We start from the raw sequence: 24,683 nt of genomic DNA, 5'->3' as shown, positions 1-24,683 counted from the left end.
GTTTTTGAGCAAACTGCTGAATTTAAGAAACGGTGTCCAGAAATGATTGATGTGCTGTGAACTCTATATTGGTCCCCATGAAAATTGATTGGGTAATTTGAGAAGTAAAGATCTTTTTAACCACAGGTAGGGCCTGCCTAAGAAATGATCTTAACAGTCTGTTTTTAAGTAACACACGTAAGTGTAAATAAACCAGAGGGTAAAATAACAACCCACTGTCTTTACACAGAACTTTATGTCCAGCGTATTATTTAGGACACCAGGACACGTTATGCATCTAGTCTTGCATAGACACACCTGGTCAAAGAATTCATCCATATTCATATTTTGGGAAGAATCAGTACACAAAGACTTATTTTTGTGAAAACAGTCTTGAATCTCTGATGTGCTTTTGTGTCTTTTTAGTAACCTGCGGTTCCTGATGATAGCTCTGGCCTATGCAGTCCCCACAGGAGTGATAGCTGGCTGGGCGGGAGTCCTCGACATGGTCCTTACACCAGCCAAAGTCAGCCAGGTAGGCAGCAAACACACACAACAGAAAAACATATCAGTTTTACTCTTGTTAATGTATTAGATTTGAACAAGGAAGCACATCAGCAAACCAAGGTCACTAACAACACTGAATAAAGTGACTACGGGAAGACATTTCTTCTGTGCACAAAATGCTTCTGTAGAGGACCATTCCAAACACTGTGCCTTCAAAAGGTACAATCCTTTGTCAGTAGTGCTATTTTGACTGCTTTTGTGAAAATGTGCAAACAAGGTCTGCACTTCTTCTGGCCAACACTGTAGTTTTCATCTTTAGTTGGATACGTTGCAGCCAAGTAGGAATAGAAGCTCATCTTGTATTTCTGTATAAAAGCGAAGCAGCACGAGTAGCTCCCCGGTCCATTTTCCAGGTTTGATTTTCCCATTTTGAAAACCTCAGCAATTTGCAAAGCTTTTCACATGTGTGATGAATAACTGGTAAGGTATATCTTCAGTGTCATGGTTGCATCTTGAAATACCTTTCAGAAACTCGTAATGCCTCCAGAGAGAGAGAGGCCTGTCATTGTCCAGATGATGCTGTCAATGCACAGAAAACACGTATAGCATTTTAAAGCAGATCTGAAATACTGGACATGTTAAGGGATAATTTAGCCCCAGGCTCCTGTACTAGCATTAGAAGTGTATTTCAGTATAGAAGGCCTCCAGACAGCTGAACCTTTCTGCAGGTTTATTAAATTGCTCTCTTATTACTCTCTTATGAATGTACTTTAAAGTTCACTGTCCCTGCTCTCGAAAAATAGATTCAGTAATATTTCAAGGAACCTAAAAATAAAAGATCTGTTCATCTTTGCGCTATGATTTTCTCTCTTTTTCTGTTTTCTGCTCATTGAACCTATTCAGAGCTTCTGTCCATCTTTTGTGAAGAGCCCAATCAATTGCGATTCTCCATTTGCATGCCTGCTCGCCATCTTCAGTCTGAGACAGACCAAAGAGGAAGACAAGTTGAGTGGGGCTGGGAGTGTTGTGTCAGTTAGAGAAAAAGCTCTTTATAGTTTGCATCTTCCAGGTCTCTACACAGCAGTATGTCGAAAGACAAAGGGAGAATCTTTTCAAGGTTATCATCAGACAGATGCTGCTGGAGAGTGATCACACAGAGGAGAGCGGAGGATGAGACGCTTCTCGTCACACCTCTATCTTTATACCTCAGTGAAGAGGTAGCAGAGGGCATACCAAATTGTTCTTAGATTTCATTTGTTCTCAAAAGATTTCTTTCACTCTTTCACATTTCTTTTATCCATGCTAGTTAAGAAAATAAAAAGTGTGTTGCAATGAGGTGAGTTATGTTACAGGAAACCCCTGGGTGCAAAGCTTAAAAATTAAATGAAACAGGATAGTGGTGCATCTAAACATGGTGAGGTGAGTACTAATGCAGCAGAAGATTTCTGAACATTTTCTTTGTTCTTCTGGTGTGGAGATGTTTGTTCTTAAAGTCAAGTTCAACTGAAGAAAAGCAAATGACTGCTTCTTCCCTTTGTTTAAGTGCCATAAGCTTTGTTGATTCTGCCAGATCCCAAAACAGTGCAGAAAGATGCTGTTCAGGGAGTGAAATGAGAATTTCATAAATAAAACACAAGGTGTGATGTACGTAGACCCTTTTCCTCTTTTTATCCCTAAACTCCAACATCCATGCATTTTCATTTGAACAAAAACTGTTCCCTTGCTCTTTTATCATCTTTCTCTCATCCCTGAAGGATGTTACTGAGTTTGACTGTTTCTCTGGTAATTTAAAGTATGCAGTAAGAGCCTCAGGCCAAGGCTCAATGCATTGATAGCAAGAGAGCAATTTCATACTTTCTATTAATTTGCTCATGCTTTCCAATAATTTGTTAATTTTGGTACAAATGGGTGATTACATGCAGGTTTCCCACACAACAGATGTGTATACCTCGGTACTCCTTTCCTTTGCTGATAATTGCTACATTGTAGTGCTGCCAATGCTACGTGTCTGTTATGATACAAAGTGTACCTCTAGTTAGCAGTATCCATGCAGACCATATCCTGCTCCCAGTGGCCAGGATGCAAGTATATCATTTTTCGCCAAAGTGCACAGCTTACATCCTGTCGTGCTTGCTTTGTGCTCACAGACGATATCGGGATCTGATGTAATGCCTCCCACCTACGTGCGAACATCCAGCCGTCTTCATTTATTTTATTTCCACTGTCTGTCTTAGTTGCGGGTTTTATTTTCAGTACTATTTGTAGTACTAAAACGTCCTGATTGACATCATGATGAAAAGAAACATGCCTAACAGATGACAAAAACTCTTTAAGCTGTCATGCTGAGATTTAAGTGGTTTCCTAATATGACCCAGAAATGGGGGGTGTTTTAACAACTTGCAAGGATTGATTCAGTAAATGAAAGGCAAAGGGGCAGAGACACGAATCAGCTGGCTGGCAAACGGTATAGCAGGAGGTGATATGGTGATATGACTGGAGCTAGGCTAGGAAACTTAGCAGGGTTTTGGGTGATGCTGAAACTGCATTAACTTGAGTGTGACTCTGAAACTTGGAGCCTGAAGTTGAGTTTAACTTTTGCCTCTGACATGAAAATGCCTGGAAAATGCATATTTATGTGTATCCTGGGTGAAGCTGTGGTGGAAAGAGTGAGTGGGCTACCATTGCTGGGTGTTAAAGCCTAAAGCTGGATGGCCCAGACTAGATTTTCAGCCCTAGCTTGTTTTGGAGAACAACTTGATTTTGAGTGCAAGACATACACCAGGGAGGGACACTAGATCAAGAAAGGTAAGGTGGTAATATGATACAGATTGAAGTACCTCTGGGGAACACTTGTTTACTTGGTATTCCAAAGGAGTGACCTTGCCTGAATGAGGGTCCCCTCCTGAATGCGGAGGTCAGGGTCAGTGCCTATGGATTGGCAGATGGGAGTCATAGTTTCTTTTCTTTCTTTTTTTTCCTTTCTTTTTTTTATTGGCCGGAGAGTCTGCTGTAGTTGTCCAGGTATGACACTGCTCAGACTCCCTGGGAAAGCTTATGCCAGGCTGCTGGCTGGTTGTCGATGGCCAAGCCGAAGATTCAGCAGGACCAATATGGATTTTATCCTGGCTGTGGAACAGTACACCATATTTTCATAGCTAAATTACAAGAGGGGTGTTAAGAGCTTTTCCATCTAACTGCTTTGTGGATGTGAGGAAGACCTGTGACCATGTCCCTCTTGAGTGTCTTATAGGGGTACTATGTTAATAAGGGCTGCTCGCACCATTGCTACAAGTCATGTAACCCTTATGTAACTGGAGTGAGAGCTGTGTGTATATTCTTTACAGGAAGTCAAGTTTGTAGTCGGTATTGGATTCTGTTTTTGATTTTCATGTAAATACTCTGTAGATAAAGAAGAAGAGTAGGGGATGTATGGGTAATGACTTCAGGTTTGCATCTCTGTTTTTTGCAGATGATTTAGTCCTGTTGGCGTCTAGCGCACATTAAGCGGTGAGTGTGAAGTCGTTCGAATGAGAAACTGCACCTACAAGTCCAAGGCTATGGTGCTTTGCCAGGTGGATTTCCCCCCTTTGGAGGAGTTGCTGCCCCATGAAAGAGTTCATGTAGTAGCCATTGGAAGTACTGCCTCTCAAGGCCTTTCCACATTGACACAGTGGTTGCCACTTGGTTGCGTTGCCAGTCTTGTTTCAATTTGAAACATATTGTGCATTAATCTCAAATGCAGATATTCTATCCTTCCTGCAGTTACAATATTTTTACAGCATACTCTCCACTGTGGTTGTATTAAGTAGGAAGTAGGAGTTGGGGTGAGACCAGGACAAGAGCCATTCAAACACAAAAGGATGGTGAAAGGATAAATGGTCAGACAAAGGCTAAGGTGTATAACTCTTGGTTTGGATCTGATTTGGAATCAGGATAGTAAAGGATCTCATATATAAGCACTGCACTCCTGGGGCTTGAATGTCTTCTGTGTGAGCTCTGCTGGGCGAAATGTGCTAGACCTGCAGACAGAAGGATTGAGCGCTGAGCTTAGAATCACCGTAATGAGTATGACTCAGGAAACAGGTGCCTTACTGTGCTCATCAGTCACATGTCATTGTTCCCTTAATGGAGAGTAGCCATTTCGAATTCATAGACTGATCCAAACGAAAGATAATGTCTTTGATTATTGGCTTAAAATGACTCATAACAAAAAAAATTGAGAGAGAATTAGGGAAAATAAACACGTTAAGGTGTCAAGAGCCTTGATTCCTGGCTTTCCCTACCCTAACACCAGTCATCTCCAGCTTAGTGACACAATCGCGTTATAGCAGACATGATTAAGCTTCAAATCTGGCCTTTTTAGGGTTCCAAGGCGCTAAGAATACTGAAGTTAATTAACTCTCCACCCACTCATGAAAAATAGTAATCTGCATCTCAGAATTGAAATGGCTTGGCAATTTGTGTTTAACTTCCTAAGTTGGTGCGCAAACTGATGTGACATTATACGCCTTAGAAATCCTTGCACTGGTGCTGCACACTCGACATAAATAATAAGCCGTGGTTATATGTGTCATGGGGTTGTGGGTGTTTTTAAAATGTTTCTGCATCAAATATTTTGATCCTCGTCATTTACTGGGGGGGGGGGTTCACCTTACCAAGCTGCCTCGGGCCATGCAAACAAGATGGGTGCCTTTCCAATGATCTTTTGGCGTCTTACAGGCTGGCCTACACAGAAAACTCGGAGTGCAATTTAGATCAAATATAATGACATTTTGACATTCATCACTTACTAAGCCAGAATACATTTTACATTTAATAGCTTTGATAGACCACTTTTCTTCATTATAGACTTTCCTGACAGGTCGCTGCAGACTATGATTAAGCAAAAAGCATCAGATCCTACTTTAGATTCTGCCCCCTTGCTGTCTGATCTTCCATCTGGTTGGATTTGGTTGAATGTGAGTTATTGCCTCGGGGAGATTGATGGGAACCAAACACCTTCATTGGCACTTGGAGACGTTCTCGCCTGGGTGCCACACACTGATGGTTTTGTGTGTGTGTGTGTGTGTGTGTGTGTGTGTGTGTGTGTGTGTGTGTGTGTGTGTGTGTGTGTGTGTGTGTGCTCATGTGCTACACTTTACCACATATTGATTCTGCTGCAGTCCCTTGTCCATACTGTCCTTTATCCTGACTTTAAGGCCAAGTTTATGCATTGGCCTTCATCCGTGTAAATAACAAAGGACAACAAATCTTATACACCCACACACACAGCTGTTCTTACAGCAATGCTGCCTGGCAATTTACCAGACACAGTGATTGACAGGCCTCGGTTGACTTCAGACACTTATTGCCTGATCTCTGTCTAGCTCTGTCCCCACAGTCATTGACTGCATGTTGAACACTGATTAACCTTCTCTTCTCCTTTTCTCTTGGGTCTTACCTTCTTCCCTTCTACCCCACCATCCCTTGTTCTTTTCTAACACACAGGTGGACGCAGGTTGGATTGGTTTCTGGTCGACTGTTGGTGGATGCGTGTTCGGAGTAGCAATGGCCAGGTAAGCTACTGTATCCCTAGATGTTTTTTTTATTGTGTGACTGTCACATGTGATCATTGAATATGGTTTTAGGAAGTAGTAAGGTAAGATTGTCCAAGTCCAGACTACTAAGACCTGAGCATATCTAGACCACTGGTGTGATACAGATCTGCTCTGTAATGGGCTTGCTAATTAACGTCTCCAACAAATAAACTCAATCAACCTGGGTAACCTATACAGCCTTCTCATCCATGTTTTTATGTGAGTCATTGTGTGACTATTGACGATAGTTTGAAGTAACATCAAGAGGGAGCATAAATGATGTGCTTGCCTGGTTCTGGACCTCTGAATTGACCCCCACATCTCTGTTTTTTTAAATGTTAAAGTGAAAACAAACACATTTCAGTCTGATTATCAGGCTAGCTCAGTGAAAACTCGATGGACCTGGTGAGGCAACAAATTAGAAAATAAGCATTTACTGTAACGCGTCATTTACATTTGCAAACCTTTGTGGCTGAATCTGGCATGTCTCTAAGACGGACAGAATACCAGACAGGTTGTGTGGCTAAAACTGTAACTACTTGGGAAATCAGTGGAAAAAAAATACCTAGATCACTTCACTTCAAGCATTGTTATATTAAACATTTACTTTAGAGGTAAGGAAAAATATTTGTTAAAGGAACTATAAAGAGGTATTTGCTCTAGCAAATATGTAAGAAAGTGCGATAGATCAGTGCGTCCCAATCTGGGGATCAGGACCTGCTAAAGCATTGCAAGATAAATCTGAGGCATCAGGAGATGATTAATGGCAAACACAGAGAGACTTTGTTTTGACTTTTTTTTCTTGTAAAATACTGAATAGAATCTTCACATCTGTAAAAATGAAACTGAACTGCTCACAACTCATAGACAAGTCAGTAGACATTGCTTCATTTAAAGGAGCCACAAGCCAAAAAAGTTGGGAACCACTGGCCAAGATGAAGATGGAGGTAAAGTAGATGAACTGACAAGACAGTCAAAACCATCTGTTGCAGTAATAAATATACTTCTGGTGTTACATATCACAAAAGACAGCTGTGAACGAAGTGCCTTTTATTTGATAAAGCATGGATATAATCAATTCATGTTCTGTTTGATAGCTGTGGCTGTGCCTCTGCTTCCTGACGGACAGGATTAGAAACTAGAACCGCTGAAGTTTCCTCACAGTGGAAAACTTCTGGTCACTCTGTATGCATACATATTGCATGTAAGTTTATTCCCCTGACACTAGGAAAGCTATACTGTTCATAACATTATTAATAACTAATAAATCTCATATGGAGAACGGTTGATGGTTATATTGACGTAAAGGAGGGAGTCTCTCTCTTGCCCCCCTAATCTCATCTACTGTACTCGTATATCGTTTAATATATGATCTGAATCCAGCGACACTGTGATAGAGGGAGGGAAATGGATGCTAATGCAACAGCCACTTCACCTCCATTGATGGATAAGGAGCCCCACCACAAAGACAAAGTGTGGAGTCTGCAAAAGCAAGGGATTCATTCCTGCTCTGACGGATATATGTTTATTGCAGGCTGAGGCCCAATCAGCACTTCCAGGCAGGCCCACTGTTTTCTTAAAGTTGTAATCAGGGAAATGAGCCCATAACTCCCACTGTTAATCAATGAAGCTGTTTGCAGCACGAGATGAAAGTGTATGTAAACAGAGCTGTTGAATTATTGGTGTTGATTACATAAACTCTGAGTCAGTGGAGGGATTGATTAGTCTCTCTTTGGTGCAACAGTTGATAGTTAAATGAAATTCAGCTTTAAGGTTTAGCTGCAAGTCATATGCTCTATGTGCAACTGTGAGAATGTGCTAAATGTGGCTGGAAGCGTTTGTGCATGAAAAATCACACATGTAAGAGTTGAATTGATCATTTGTATTTTGGGTTTTATTGTCTGTTTCATCTGAAGCACTGTGTCATGTTGGTTTTAGAAAGTGCTAAATAAGTAAACTTGGGGTCATTTTCTGTAGTTGGTTGAAAATTATGTTTACAAAACAAGTAACAAATAGTGATTTGATTGCAGCTCATATATGCTACTTGCTACCAGCAATCATAATCTGATATCAATCATATCACTATTTAGTAATTGCAAAGTCATCTGACAAAATAAATAACTGCCACACAGCCCCAGACTCTGCTTGAGCAAACATGCATTATAGTTTCTAATAGCTTATTCAGCTCACCCACACGAAAATGTGAGGCCAGCTTTTGTTTTGTGTGGTTGAGTGGCCAAACGGAAAATTTAGATACAGCTGGCTCAGGTTGGATGTCGTCTAAGTGAAGGCTGACACACTTTGTGATCCAAAAGTACAACTTTACACATTTCATTACTTCATCATTGTTATCTCAGAATTGTAAAGTCAGATTTGTTGTTATCATTTCACCATACACCTTTATATTGTACTTCTATCTGTAATAAGCTAGAACCTGATTGAAGTATTAACCTGTTGTGATTTGTGGCTGTTGCTCCCGGGTCATTCACAACAAGGAGCAGACGTTCCTATTAATTATCATCAGTCACCGGGCTGATGGCGCTTTTTTCTCACTTTTTCTCTTTGATTGCTGATGCCTGTTGGGAATTGAGCCCCTGCATGTAATCCGACTGGGGTCCTTTGAAAGAGAAATGTTTTAAAACAGCAGAAAAAGAAGAAATTGAACAGTATATTTAATTGCTTCTCCCTCTACTCCCTTAAAACGAAATGCTGCCTTTCTCTCCTTTTTCCTTCTTCATCAACTTCCTGCTATATGGCATCATTAGATGCATTCCCTGGAAGGCCTGTGGTAATGAACTGAGCAGAGAACAATCTTTGTCCCTTTGCTCACCCACTAGCAGCCCTTAAGATGTCAACGTCCCTCTCCCTCCAGCTAGCACAATACTGTGCCAATGCTGAGCGCAGTTTGCCACAGGGGGCAGTAAATGGCCCCCTTTAAATGCTTTTTGTGTTGCAAGTGTTGCAGTTTCACATTTTAAGTGGCGTATACTGCAAAGCTAAATTTCTTGGGAGTTGGCACTAGCCTATTGCCAAAAAAACACTGGCTGCTTGCAAACATTTCATTGCCTGTATCTTGCCGGTGGATGGGTGAATGACAGGGAGCTTGATGCACCAGGTTCAATTAGTGGTGGGTGCTCCAAGGTGTGGCACCCATCATGGAAATATTTGACAAACAATCTGGCAGCTGTTTAATTGTGTGGCCCAGACAGAAGCTGACTGGATGACAGTGGCACGCTGTATGATTTTTTCCACAGATTGAGGAGGGTGGAAGGAATTACTAACAAGCGTTCCTCGTTATCTTCCCATTACAAGCCCCAGGAAAAAACGGGGGAGGGAGGGTGAGGTGGCAGAAAACAGAACCAGGTTATTCTCCTTCACGTCACAAAGGGCTGAGCCAGATAATACTCCATGTTAATGAGATGAGATAGAGCAAACACAAATGAGTATCAGCCACTGCCTAATTTGTTTTGCCTGCAAACAGGGACAATCTGTGATTGCATGCTGGTCATCATATTATACCATCTACATCCATTTACGTTTTTAGTGAGGGACACGCAGTAAATAACCAGACAGGCAGGATAATATCATATCACCGATGATATTTCATCATTCCCCGCCGGCACTGAGAGAGCAGATTATGGAATCTGATTCTACAGGACTTAAATGATGCTATCTTTATGGCCAATAAATCCTGTTAGAGCAGTGTAAAAGATGGGCTTTTAATTCTGACTTTACCTCATGAGATGGCATGACCCTCCTTACTCATTGAGTAGAGAAACAGAGGTCTGAATTACAGTACTGGAGACAACCTTTATAGCAAAGTATTTTCTTGTTCAATATTATTCTGTATTTTTCTTATTGTTAATCCTTTGAAAACACAGACAAAGTATTTTAATACTCTCCGACTTTTATCTGTCTTAGTTATTTTTTTGTTTTCAACTGTATAATTAACTCTGAAAACCCAAATTTAAAGACAAAAAACACAAAAAAACAGTGACATATAGTTGCATTTTTACAAAAGGTGCAGTAATTTCTTTAAGCCGCTGGTTACTGTAGTTTTTAACAAATGTTACTAAAACAGGAGTAAATAAAATATTTTCACCCATGGATTAATACGAGTTTGGTTCTCTAATGAGTATTTTTTTGCAGCTGCAGGACGATGAATGTGACTCAAAATAAAGTACGGTGTCCATGTTCATGGTAATTATGGCATAGCATTTCACGCAGTGCGTCAGTGGAGCTCATTGATGTGTTTTTAATAGTTTTTGGACAACGATGGAGTTCTGTGGCACAGAGGAGTAAGATTCTGTATATCAGGCTTTACTACACAGGCGTTACTTGTTAGTAGCATTGACTGTTGGGTTTGGTCTTCATAGAATTTGTTGACAGTAAGAAAAACACAGAATATCGCTGGTCTTACCCTTTAAATACATAAGATTTATGATGATAGGATGTTCATATTGCTATTGGTCAACTGTAAGTCAGTGGTTTCCAAAACCCAAACTCTGCTCAGTTGTATTCAATTCAAACTGTGTCGCACCTGACTTATCTTGCCAATCAGCGATCAAGCTCTTTTATCAAGTGGACTCAGGGATGATCAAAGTTAGTAAAGGAAATAAGCTATTTATGGTGTTTCTGCCTAGAGGATCAGATTGGAATTGATACAGGGGAGCAGCCTGTGATCCTCTCCGCAAAGAGATAAGGGCTTGGCTGGGTGCAGGCTAAGAATTTCGTCCATCTCTGTCACCAGGGGTGGTTGAAGGGTTGTGGATGTGAGCCAGTCAGTGGCAGATGGGTGATGCAGATTGAGGAGTGTGGCTGTAGCGGCAGAGAAACATCTCTGTGTAGCGGCAAGGCCTTGGCTCTCTGACTAGGCTGCCCTTTCCAGTGCAACCAGCTCAGTCTTGTAAACAGAAACATGACTGCTTTAGATCTGAAGACCAACAAAATCCATCGTGTTATCCCAAGCTACCCTCAGCCTGCTCCAGATTCTCTCACACAGATCTGGAGTAAAAGGTAGGAATTCAGGGATTCATCAAGTGGATGCCCTGTGAACATGGAAGTAATGTGTTGGAGCTGTGAATGACAGCTCATGAAATCCCAGCAGACATTGATGTCATCTGAAAATGAGTGTGGTGGAAGTGGAGAAGTAGAGAAGTTCTCATTATCCGTCCAAAGGATGATTTCCCTCATCCCCCGGCCCTCAGCACACTGACGGAACTTCACAACCTAGCTGAACTAATCAGCCATTTCCAACACTTCTTTTTTTATTCTTGAAGTAAGTTCATTGTCAAGTTTAGCCTTCTTTTCTCACACATCTTGTCTGTGGGCAACAAAACAAAAGTAATTAGTGTCTGTCTTTGCTACAGGCTTCTGTAGCTTCATCTAATCTTTCACAAGCATACATATGCATACCCAGAGGAGCGGAGAGGAGTTAATGAACTATGAGGGTTTAGAAAGGGCTACAAAGAGAAACCACAGTGCTTGAGAGAGTATGGAAATGGCCCGATGGCTTGTCTTCCACAAAATACTACAATGCGAATCTCAAGTCCGCCTGCTTAGCTGGTGAGACAAATTGAATCAACTCTTGGAGTAGTGTCTGCTCGTGTAATGACACGTACAACTGACGCACTCCAAAACAAGTGGGAGAAGGAAATGATCTAGCCTTTCTCTGAAACAATGCATGTCTGCAGTAATAGATTATGACACAAGTCAGAGGAAGCAGACATTTAGAAATTGCATTGCTTTACTCACTTCAGTAATCTTGTCTGCTCTTTGTTCTGGTATATTTCAGGATCAGTATCTTGAATATGTTGTATTTGCCTCAGTGTTTTTTTTATTTTTTATAAATTGATATTCTCCCCCCCTTCCTTCCACCCACCCCCAGGTTTGCAGACTCTATTCGGGGGATGCTGAAGCTGATTCTGGTGCTGATGCTGGCAGGAGCCTCTCTGTCCTCCACCTGGTTCACACTAACTTGTCTGAGCAGAGTCACACACCTCCCCTCCACTGCAGGTAGGTCCAGAGCAGCATCACTGTCAAGGTGACATTGCATACCGGCAGTGCAGCAATGGGAGACTCTGATACAACCCATAGCCAAAATGAATTCAGAGGGCAGTTCAGGGGTCTTTTTCAGATTTATGTGCAAAGTACAGAACAATCCACTCTGATTTATGTATGGATTTGTTGAAGCCCAGACCACAGGTGTGTTTTCTATTTATTGCAGCCTAGTTCATACAGTTCAGTGTGTAAGTATCTGTACAGTGAAACATCTTATGTTGCGTTGGCTCTGTATTTCAACATGTCGTGGTTTGAAATTTAACAATGATTGTGAGGTTAAAGTGCTGACTTTCAGATTTAATTTAAGAGTCACATCCACACCAGATGAACAATGCTGGAATTGTAGCCCTTTTTATACATATTCCCCCAATTCTAGGGGGCGGAAAGTTAAACACTAAATAGATCACATCCCCATATTTAAAGGTATCATCACATCCGCAGACACCTGCTGTCTTCCCTGGTGATGCTCTGTCAGGCATGTCCTGCAGCCAGCTGCACATTTTGCTTGTTTTTGGAGACTTTTTGTCCTCAGTCTGGTCCTCCGCAAACAAAACACATGATCAGCTGGATCTAGGTCATGTGACTATCTTGAAAACACTCAAAACATTTAACTCTTTGGGCCTAAAAACTCCATGGCCGTCAGTATTATGGGAGTATGTATAAAAGGTGAAAAGGTCATTCACTGTTCACCCAGTATGGATGTAAACACCTTCAAACACCATGAAAGCTTAAAGTCACCACTTAAATCATGTATTTACTGTTTCATTTCAAGTGCTGGAGTACACAGCCAAAACCATAAAGCAAAGTCTCTCTTTCCAAATACTTACAGACTGCGCTGTATATTTGGTACATATTCAGTAGAATCAATCCATTAGTAGAGGTCAGTGATAAGCCCATTAGGGACATTAGTGGACTTAGCTGCCTTTTCGTAAGCCAAACCAATAAGCATACCAGCATGTCGTTCAAAGCCACTGATTCTAGCCATCATCATCCATCATCATTTTCCAGGCCCTGGCAATGCTCTCTGTCTATCTCACGTCCTCTTATCCCAGACACTGGCAGTCTGCAGCAGCCAGACTCCAACCTTGTTCATCCACCTGGCATATCATACAAGAGGGTGGTGTGATACTGCAACAAAATCTGCCAAAACGCCTCATTATCCCAGTGTGCGATGGTCACTCGCCCACACACACAGATCAGAGTAATCTGTAGTTTCTGCAAAACCTGTTTGTGGATCACTACATTTTTTATGCCTTTATTACAGACTTGATAGTAGAGAGATGATAGGAAATAAGGACAGACAGAGATGGGGAATGATCTGCAACAAAGGTCCACAGACGTGGAAGTCGCAGTTCATGGTCGGCACCTTTCCATCAGTCTCGTACTCGCACACTCTCTTGTCAAGCTCTTGGAGGCAGTTAACATTGTGCCCTTATTTTCCCGGAACTCCATCTTCAAACCCCCCAGTATAATTTCTAGGAAAGAAACATTGTCTTGTCTCCAACAAGGTTCATCCCATGTTCCTTTGCTGCTGTGCTCACCGTCCTTCAAGGGATCTCCTACTGCCTTTTGGGAATTGGTGCCAGATAGCCTAATTCAATAACGTGAGGGGAAAAGTGCTGTGGTGCAGTGCTCCTAAGTGTTTGATATCAGTGCTTCATTAGGGCTGAATAAAGACGAGCAGAGGAGAAGGCTGCCTTTGATGGCTGCATGAGTGGCTCCTGGGTTCCCCGTCACAGGGAAGCAGGCAGGCAGGCACATGAGGGCCCTCAGAGGCTCTGTGATTAAAGGGACGTGCAGGCTAATGGGGAGCTCATTTGGACCAATCTGCTGTGATAAGGGAGATGGAGGGCGCTGTGATGCTCCAGAGGTGATGGCTTAATCTCTCCGCATATCCACTCTAATACACATCACATTCACACATTTTACTTTAGGTCCCAGCTAGGACTGCAGCTGAGACGAGACCCTGAGCTGGCCAAACATACTGAACATAGTGAACATACTGACTGCTCTGCAGACACACACACAGTTGAAATGCTGTATGTTTTAGCAGTAAGCCTATCTATATTGCACAAACCTTTGCAAAAGAGCTTCATTGTTGGAAATAGATTGAGTCAGTCAGCACATCATGATTCTAAATTAAAAATTTACTCTCCAGAATATTTTTTTTTCTTTCAATTCAACCAAGATTGCACCCAAATTAAACCAGTAGCAGCCAGCAGCAGCCAGCATGGACAGTAACATTGTCATCATGCCTGAGGAGCAAATAAGAAAAGTTGTTTACTATGTGGAAAGTCAGAAATTAGATTTTAATATACTGTAGAATCCATGAAATTAGTTGCACCTTAATGCCGTGTGTGTACAAGTGTACAAGTAAACTGAAAACCTCTAAATATTACAAAAGAAATTGAAATTGAATTGCTGTCACAGTGCTATCAAGATCTTCTTGTGACACTTGATGCCAGATTGGGAGGAAAGTCCCTCCTGATTGGGTGCTATAAGTAGGGCTGGGTATCAAACCTCAATACTGTCTTGGTATCGACCAAAATTGTGTTCAGAAACACACAGTTCAAAGGACAAACATGTGACACTGTAGACCAGGTGAAGGAGATGGTGGAACTTCTGATGAAACTGTGACTTAGTGTTGTTCTACTGTTTATTTTGCAGCCATCCTGTACACATCCTGCATCCTGGTGGGCATTTTCATTAACAGCAGCGTGCCAATATTCTTTGAGCTCTTCATCGAGACAGTGTACCCGGTCCCTGAAGGCATCACCTGTGGAGTGGTCACTTTTCTGGGGAACCTGGTCACCGGTCTGCTCCTCTTCTTCCTCACCTTTTACTGTACAGGTAAGACAGGAGTACTGCATGTAAACATGGGGAAACAGTAAATGCATTCATTCATTTGTACTGTACTCACTAATACCTTCTGTCAATTTCCCCTTCAGAAACGGAAAAGCATTTTTGTTTGTCCCCACATGAATAATATTCTGGCTCTATGCCCCCCACTTTGAGAACCACTGGGCTTTGGCAACGCCACTTCTAAAGTATTTCTTCTTTGTATTTGTTGTTATTGTCAAAGAAAAAGTCTAAACCTTGTGAAGTTTTTGGTCCATTCAGAAGCTTTCTGTCCCCCTGCAGGTTTCTCTCACCTCCCGAAAGCCACAGGCTCCATTGTTTTCAAAAATCCATTTCAAGCCCTGCAGATGTTGCCGATAAAAGGCGGACAGTGGGAATATTAGGTTCCAATGCAATTGACACATTCGGCACAAAGAACGAAAAGCTCCCTATTGTAATTTAGCCTCAGATTTATCTTTGAGTTGGCTGCCTGGCAGAGTTTAATATAATAATTTAGGCTCACAGCAGAGAGGACAGCATGTCATCAGCTTCTCTTCTGCCTCTGCGGCTTTCATAGGAGGAAGCAAAATCATAAGTATGCCAAGCTCAGTCATCCGTGTAAGCGCCTGTGTGTGAGTGTTTTTTTGTGTACATGCGTGTATGTCGGTGTGTAGTTAGGACCACGTTTTGTTCCATGAGTCCAGCTCCCACCAGTCGTTTGTTTCATTAACCTTCCCTGTATGTTTGGCAACATCACAGCACCAATCGGCTGGCATGATGGATCCATCTCTGACACACACTTCCTCTACCCAGTTTGTTGGAGTAAATAAGAGACATATTTTCAGACTTTCATAAATATTCATGAGCTTCATCCTCTGCCAAGTCCTTCTGATTGCTACGAGGCTACTGACAGCTGCTGTCTGACAACTATATCTTGATCCTGCCTCCTGGGTTGTCTTGCCTGTGCAGGTGGATGTGATTCTTGTTTGACCTGAACAGCCGTCGGGGCCCAGAGGCCCTCAGGGCCCACTAACAAGCACGACAGCCAGGGCACAAAACCAGCTTGTTTTGTCGAAAACAGCAGGTGTCAAACATTTACATGACACATACCCACCATTGGAATATTTTAAGGTCACAACTAACAACTATTTTTATCATGGATTAATCTATTGGTATCAGAAAGTAGCAAAAAAGACAAATTGATTACTTGACTGATTGGTTTGGCATTTTATTATTGTTACTTTTATTGTTTATCCGTCTGTTTACTAATATTTAATGAGAGTGAAGCTTGTGAGCACAGTAGTAGTTTTAGGATGCTATTGTGATCATTCATATTTGAAGTTGAAGATTTGCAGTATGGTTACTGACACATCTATAGGCTTCCAAGTCGTCATTTGTGCACCTTCTATTTTCTGATCACTGTGAGGAAAGAATTTAGTGTTCTGGATAGTATATTGCAAAATGTACCTGCTGCTGTCACAGCTTTTTTGCCCAAAGAGATTTTTAGAGCAGAGATACTCCGAGCTGCGATTGTTTTCCTGCCAAGGTGGCTTGTAAAGAAAAAAAGTTACCAGTGACGGCCAAAACAGACATTTGGCAGTTAGTTGGTATTAAAACACAGGAAAAAGGGTAATAATATCTTCTTTAGGATTATAAATTCACAGATAAATAATCTTCACCATTTGCATTAGAAGCTGGTCTCTGTGTGCACTCGTAAGATACAGGAGGCGGATGGTATTGTTGTCACACTAATTACTAGATGGCTTTACTTACTTTAAGAATTAGACAAGTGTTTTATAGGCAAGACAAACGAACACTGCAAGTAATGTTTTGTAAATGTTTTTGATGGATTTAAAATCTTGTCAGACTTTAGGCGTTACAGGCACTAGCAAAAAGAAAATTGACTTTATTCTTGAAATGAGTTGAAGGAGCCTTATTTTAAGAGGTACAGCTTTGAGGCAGAACTGAAGTACTCTGCTGCCACCACAGAGACCTGGTTTCAAGTTTTTCGTCAGGACAGCTGGACTGAAATACAATGCAGATGCAGGTTTGGCTCGATATGTTTAACAGGTGGAGTTTGAAGGGTTGAGAATGAAGCTGGAGGGACGTCGAGCGGATTAGTTGAAGTTTAATTTAGTTTTATTCTATTTTCACCGTAAAAAGAACAGTAGTTTAGGGATAACTCAAACAGAAATGAAGCTGTTAAAGATTTGTGATCCGGATGACAAGCAATGTATTTTGAATTGTCTGATCCCGTAGTATGTCAGCATGGTGATAAATCATAGATGCAATATAGCAGGTGTGGATGGACAAAGCTTTGGGTAGATAGAGCAGCTGCAGGCCAACACACACACACACACACACACACACACAAGAGTAGGACTCATAAAGAATACATTATGTATCCTCTACTCGACACGTCTCTCTGCTGAATGATAGACTGCTTGGTGTGAAGGTGTGTGTGCATCTGAATGTGTTACACGTTTTGTGTGTAGCTGTGCACTTTGTGTGTTGCTGCTGCTCCGTGGGTGTGAACGTATGTGCTTGTTTTTGAGTGCAGATGCACTGACGTGTGGTGTGTGCCATGTGTGTGGGAGAGCTGAAAGGCATCTGATGTGCTGAGATGTATCCTGACAACTTCCCTGCGACAGCCGGAGAGAAGATCAAGCTGAGATGATGGAGGCTTTTGCTGCTCTTTTCTTTACTTCCCACCCTATCGTCGTCTAACAGAGTGTGATGCATCGAAGCTTTCTTTTCAGAAGGTTTGCACTGCTGCAGGCATGCGGGCATTGTAATATGAGCTTGCAGGTAACTGCCTGAGTGGTAGATTACCACCAACCATTTAGTTGCAAAAAGTGTTTGTAGGTACCAAGTTGTTGAAGTCTACTGTTTGTGCCACATCGGTAGGTAACCAACCACTGTTTGTAGGTCAGGGCTGTTGGATCATGATATAAGGTTCAGTATCCTTTGGAATCGTAATAGTGAGATATATTTAAGGATAAGGCTGGCGTTATTCTGTATTTTTGTTATTGTCAGCAAATCCCATGAAAAGACCAAAACCAACAATTGTTAGTCCCACTATCAACTCTTTCCAATGTCCCTACACTGTCTGTGGATCTCAGTTTCAAGCCCATTCATTTCTACTGAAGATGAAAATCTTGAAAGACAGGTCATAAATATATGTTGTTTATTTTTAAAAGATTCAGAAATTTCCTAAAACAGCTGTGCGCATTTGTTTTGGACTATTTTCAAATGCAGATTAATACACATTTGGTGTGTGTGTGTGTGTGTGTGGGATTGATCAAAATAAATAAATAATATGGTAATGAAGGAACATGTCATCCAGTGCAACAGTGTGGCTCATTGATGTGTTTTCAATAGTTTCTGGACAACAATGGAGCTCTGTGGTACAGAGGATATATCAGACGATATTTGTTAAGTCGGATCAATTCACCGTTGGTTTTGGTCTTTTCATGGGATAAAATATTGCACATCCTCCTTATTGTTTGAATGTTGTCTTTTCTTGTTTTGGGCGGTGTTATAGTTAAGTGATAGAATAGTCCGGGCCTAATTGATTCTTGTCAGTACAATGAACAATAAATAATACTGGTCCCCACCGGAGCCCGATCTGACCAGTGACATCAACATGGCCAATAATCGGCCAATTTTAGCTCACCCACTTAGTGCGTATATTCGGTATTCTTTAATAAAATTAAATTTAAACTATGTCTTAAGTTTGAACAAATATTAGCTGATGTTTATTTAAATCTCAAAGATCAATATCAGCATCAGCCTCAAAAATAACAACAGTATCAGTGCTAATCCTTATTATCATATAACCATTTTGGGAACTGAATTTACAGAAAATAATCTATATAAAGATACTCGCTGTCGTGGTATGAAATAACATATACTGCGGTAGAAGACAGATTTTTTTTTTTCACGTCTACTCTGAAGAAGAACCTGGATGTTAAAACACTGAAATCTTCCATGATCACTGTAGCCAGTGAATTAAAAAAGTGAATGTTTCCCGTCCTGTTTGGAAATCAACGGTATTCTGTTCTCCGGAAGAGATCCCTCCTGCGAAGATTAATTTGATTTGATTTATTATGTAAATTCTCCTTGGAAGTATTCTAGTGGGCCATCTCATTACTCCAATTTCCTCTCCGTAGTCCCACAATGAATGTGGCAAATAATAGGCAGACTTCAAAACTGATAAATTCTGCATGAGCCTCGTCTTTTCAAAACCCTTTTTACCTCCTGATATTGAAAATTGGCAACCTTGGCCTCTAAAGATTTCCATCTATTTCCAGTTTACAGTTCATTTTAGGGTTTACCTTGTGGCTGTCCACTGCCTCCTTATGAATTCTGAATTATGGCTCCTTTCCCTGTGAGCGGAGAGGCGTTTATGAATCTACCTCCTTGTCCATTTTAATATCCATGAGAGGCAGGTCTTGGTTCAGTGAGCCCTACCCGGCCTCTTGACTCTGTTGTCGTGTTTTTAAAAACCCCCAAAGTCTCTGAATCATGTGACTCAGAAACATGAATGCAGCCTCCGGGCCATATATCTGCACTTGTCGCTCCTTTTCGATTTCATCTGCTGTGTGTTTGTGTCATTTAGCGCGATGCATAGGGCGGAATACAAAGCAGCAGAGAGGTATTGTGGAGCTAAAGAGCTTCAAATGTTTTTGTGGAGGAAGAAGAAGAGGAAGAGGAGGAGGGAGGGGAGGGGTGGCCTTGAGTTTCCGTTCAGCTGTGAGTTGTCAGTCTCCTGCACGGGGGGAAGCAGGGATTATTCAGCACTGAGAAATAATTGCTGCAGTTCTTTAGTCCCAAGAAGTTTTTTTTTTACCTTTCTGCTAAACTTTGCATTCTCGTCTGAAGTCAAAATGCCTTTGCCGACTAACTTTTTCAACCCCCCGTAAAGACTGTGGAGGTGTGGTAAAAAAAACAAACAGCCTTTCTTTGTAGCGCTCAGTCATTCCTGAGAGAATAAAAGCCTTGTTCATTTGCTGTTTTTTTTTTTTTTTTTGGGAGAGTTTTGAATCGTGAGCGAGAAGCAACATTGACAGAGTAAATGAACCGCGGCACATCAACTCAGTTTACACACTTACAAAGCACACACATGCATACTTTGGGAGTCAGTATGAATAAGTATTATAATAACTCTACTATATATATATATGTATGTATATATGTATATATATATATTATAACTATAGTAACTTATAACTATAGGTGTGCTAACAACCTGTCGATCTACAGTATCTATTTCCACAAGCATCATAATGAGAAAGTGGTCATTTTGTGATGGATGATCCTGTTCTTTACACGAAGCTCATCTATGTATCTTGAGGCGTGACCCCAGTCTTATCAACCAAAGGCCGCAGCCATGAAGGAAAACTGAGCCGCATTAATTATAACGCTGCATTGACCTCAATTAAGACTGATGAAGACCATAAGATGCCTCTCGGCCCACGTCTCTGTCTTCATCTGTAGCACCAATGTGCTGACGGTGGCAGCCGCAGTAATAGGCTGTTAATATGATGAACTGTCCAGTGTTCACACTGATGGCTGCTGAATGTGATCACACTGTCACAGTGAACCTGGTATATATATATATATATATATATATATGTATTATATATTATATAATTAATGGCACCGGTGATCAATTAAATTGTCGTTTGTGGATGATTGTTGTTGTTATGGTTCAGTTAAAACTTTGCTCACTCGATGTCCTCCACCATCATCATGAGAATATCTATTTGTTTGAATTTTTTTTCTCAGTAAATAGTAAATTGTCCTTTTATTTCACCAAGAAACAAAATTCTAAAGTTTTCCTGAATAAAAAAAATTCAAATAAATAGACAAAACTTACTACAGGTAATCTACCATCTATCTATTTGTTCACTTCCGGTGGGTCTTTGTGGTTATGTACAGCAATAGACACCATCCTATCAACTGGAAGAAACTATAGAAGAAATTATAGAGGTTTGGAAGTTCTAGTCACAGATTTATAGTTAAAGTGTTACATTTCATATTTTTGAATATATTTTTGAATTTACTGCAACACATGAAAAGTCTCATGTGAAACTTATAAAGTTGTTCTCAAAAGTTTGACCTTGCCATAGCACCACCGTCAGGACCACTGTGCAAAAATGAGCCAAGATAGAGGGAAAGGAAGGACAACCCCCCCCCCCAGCTCTCTAGGTCGTGTTGCCAAAAAAATATTCACCATCATCACCACCTTCCTCTTCAGCAACTTAATTATCAGCCTTTTCAATAACAAAGCGTGAGAAAGTTATGAGAAAGTTTAGAATTGCTTTTAGAATTGCTAAAGTTTTCAGGCCAGTTAACAGTTAATCATTAAAATCTAATAATCAACTTTAAAGGTGATCTGAGGTGCCTCCAGGTGCCCAGTTCCCCTTCTGTCTGCTTACCATTTGGCCAAACTTTAACTGTATTTCCTCTAAACTTTGCTGGAGGGGAGCAATTGAGCTGATTTTCCATTTTTACCACATCACCTGATTGAATTGCTACAATTACCAAGCTCTCCATTAGGATTGGTTTAAGGCTGCCGGCTCAAACACACACACACACACACACACACACACACACACACACTGACTGTCTGTCTCCAACTTTTAAGTGGAAGAGTCTTTGTCGAGTGTACATGTGAGAAAGCGAGACAGAGTTAGACGGGGAAGACGGCAGGTCAGATAAACACAACTCCATTAACCCGCCTCCACGCCAGGTCTCCTGCTGTCCGGCTCACACACTCCTGATTAATGAGGCTGCTTCAGGAGTCTCGACACCTCGCTGCAAACACCCTCACCCAATCCCTCACCTTCCACTCCTCTCAGGCCCCTTCTTCACCTCCCTTTTTGCCTCGATTTATTCTTTTGCTTTCATCTTTACACCTCTTACCCCACATTCTTTCTCCTCATGGAAGCGGTGAAGGATGGAGCACACAGAGGTTTGTGCCTTACAGCCAAAGCTCGTAATTTACCACAAAGAGGCACCGCCGTTAAGTCCAAGCGCCAGTCTCTTCATGCATTGATCAGGTACTCTCTTTAAGCCAGGGCAGCTGATGATATTATGAAAAGCCGAGTGATTGGAATGGAAGTGGAGTTGTTGTGAATTGAGACACAATGTGCTGGCAGGGCCCCCAGGGCTCCACTGCGTGTTACGACCTGATTTCTCTATATTTAGTCTGGCTTGTTACCCGAGCAGCTGCCTGCTGCCACCACATCCTCCGTCCTGGCTGAGAAAATGACCCTTGCCGCGCAACGTAGATTCTGCTTAACATCTCTGTCAGGACAAAACACCTCAAACACCTACGTGGTGTCGAGATGGCCGGCTTCACAGCAAGGGCTGCTTAATGCATTTGTAAAAGGAGTTTATTGATTTGGGTTTTGTCCAGACTTGAGGCTTGAGTCAAGGTGTGACTGCGCGTTAATGCAGTCGTGCATGGTGAAAATCTGAGCGTTTGCATCACAGAGGCTGAACAAGAAGAAGAGGTTATATTTCTGTGTGCTGATGAGTTAAGATGCCAACGGTTCAGTACGGTCGTGAGCTTCCCATCTGCCCCGCGGATGCAGCATTGTTGCAGACAGCCAGAGCACCTCTCCTGTGGTTAATGGAGCTTGAACAGAGCCGAGAAAATAGAACACCTCATTCTGCACCATGTTTAGGTTCAAGTGTAGGTCAATGATAATGGGGAACACTGCCAATATCATTGAATTATTCAGAATCATTATGAAAGACAGCTCAGGAGGCTGTTCGTATTTCCTATATGGTATGTCAGGAATTCCTATTGATTAGCTATCACTCCTATATGATACTCATAAATTATTCAATGTCACTTTATACTAACTCATTAGGTTTCTGGATGTGTGTAGATGAGTCATATTTCATTATGAAGGAACACATGATCATGTGTTGTGGCCTGTTGCTTAGTGCTGAGGCAGGGTTCAACTCAGTGGTCATTTCCTGTTCAGATTTTGAGCCACTATGATCTTTTTTCTAGGTGATAATATCTGCAACAGCCAATACGTATATGCATCCACAATGATTTCAGCTGCTGAATCATTTATTTTGTTATGTTTGTTTTTATACTATAAAGGGAAAGGCGCTGAATGTGTATTATCAGTATATATTTTTTCTTTTTTGCTTCATACTCACTTCTGCACTACTTTAATTAGGTGTGCACTTTATGGCCAAAAATAAGGACACCCTGAACACTCATATTTAATTGTCATTTCAAAAATCATGGGCATTAATCTGCTGCTATAAAAGCCTTTACTCTTCTGGGTAGGCTTTCCACAGGATTTTGGGAACTTGCTGCAGGGATTTGCTCCCATTCAGCCACAAGACCATTGTGTGATAAGGTCTGGCTCACAGTCAGCGTTCCAGTTCATCCCAATGGTGTCGGATGGGATTGAGATCAGAGCTCCGTGCAAGCCAGTCAAGGTCTCCCTCACTAAACTGGGAAACCATTTCTTTTTAGACTTGGCTTCTTGCACGGGGGCATTGTCACGGTGAAACAGGAAAGACTCTCTCCAAACGTTTGACATAAAGTTGGAAGCACACTGTTGTCTAATATATGATAGTATGTTGTAGCATTAAGATTTCCCTTCACTGGAACTAAGAGGCCTGAATTATGAAACAGCCCCAGACGAACAGTATACAAAAGTACAGGCTTGTCCGTGTGTTTTTGGCCTTCATGGTTACATTTGTATTATTTGTAAGGCAAGAGGAAATAAAAGAAAAAAGTTTGGAAAGGGAAGAAAAACGGCAAACAAATATATAGTTAATAAATAAAGTGTCCAAAGTGGGGGGACAACAAAAGACCTGCTGAAGTGTCTTTGAGAAGGACACTGAATCACCTACCTGCCCACTAGGGATGTACCTGAATCTGTTATTCTGAAAAGCACAAACAATATGATGGAAACAGATATTTCTTCTACCCAAAGTTGTTGTTGTTATTATTCGGGAAAAAAAGAGAGATGAGAGAGGGATGAGAAGTACAGTAATTGCCAATATTATATCAATTTAATGCTTTGAAGGCACAACAGTTGTATTGCCAATGAATATAAGGTTAGAAAATACAACATGAAACTTCCGGTCTTCTGTCCGAGTACAGATACAGACAAGTCATTTTGTTGGTTGAACAGATACAGATACAGGCGTCTCTGTACACCTCTACTGCCACCCAATGTATCACCTCCTGGATACAAGCTGAAGCAAAGCGCTTACAGTCTCACCCAGACGTGTCTCCTTTTCTCTCCCTCTCTCTTTTATCCAGAGCTGTCGTGGTTGAACTGGTGTTTAACCGGCTCCTGTCTCTTCAGCCTCGTCCTCATCCTCTTCTTCAGGGAGTCTTATGACCGCCTCTACCTGGACGTCTTTGTCTCCGTGTGACACCGCTGAGGACAAAAACACGTCAACTTAATTATAAAGGACTGAATAATTATTCTTGCACAAAAGAAGAGGAGACGGGGAGATGAAGGGAAAGTGGACGTTCTTTTAGATTTTAGGATGTAAATGTATATATTGCTAACAGTGGTGATGGATTGCTGTTGTGTGGCTGCAGAGAAGAACCAAGAAGTGATTTTACACCAATGTTTACTCTTTATATGTGATCGACTCAATGCCATATGACTGTTTAACATCATTACCTGTTTTTCTTTGTCAGTGTATGTTTGTATGTAAACAAAC

General features: G+C 41.4%; 1 protein-coding gene across 1 annotated transcript in view; it reads left to right on the top strand.

The window, feature by feature from the left end:
* The window catches only part of slc49a4 (solute carrier family 49 member 4), a 43,676-nt gene extending 19,197 nt beyond the window's left edge, over positions 1-24,479 (top strand). The window contains exons 5-9 of the mRNA XM_070915298.1: positions 406-514; positions 5,974-6,041; positions 11,950-12,077; positions 14,790-14,972; positions 24,271-24,479. Coding sequence (XP_070771399.1) covers positions 406-514; positions 5,974-6,041; positions 11,950-12,077; positions 14,790-14,972; positions 24,271-24,386 — 604 coding nt within the window. The 3' untranslated portion in view covers positions 24,387-24,479. The remainder of the gene's footprint in view (positions 1-405; positions 515-5,973; positions 6,042-11,949; positions 12,078-14,789; positions 14,973-24,270) is intronic.
* The last annotated feature ends 204 nt before the right edge of the window (positions 24,480-24,683 follow it).

The sequence above is a fragment of the Enoplosus armatus genome, chromosome 11, assembly GCF_043641665.1.
Source record: "Enoplosus armatus isolate fEnoArm2 chromosome 11, fEnoArm2.hap1, whole genome shotgun sequence".
Classification (NCBI taxonomy): domain Eukaryota; kingdom Metazoa; phylum Chordata; class Actinopteri; order Centrarchiformes; family Enoplosidae; genus Enoplosus; species Enoplosus armatus.
The sequence above is the reverse complement of the archived record's forward strand: the minus strand, read 5'-3'. Positions and strand labels throughout refer to the sequence as shown.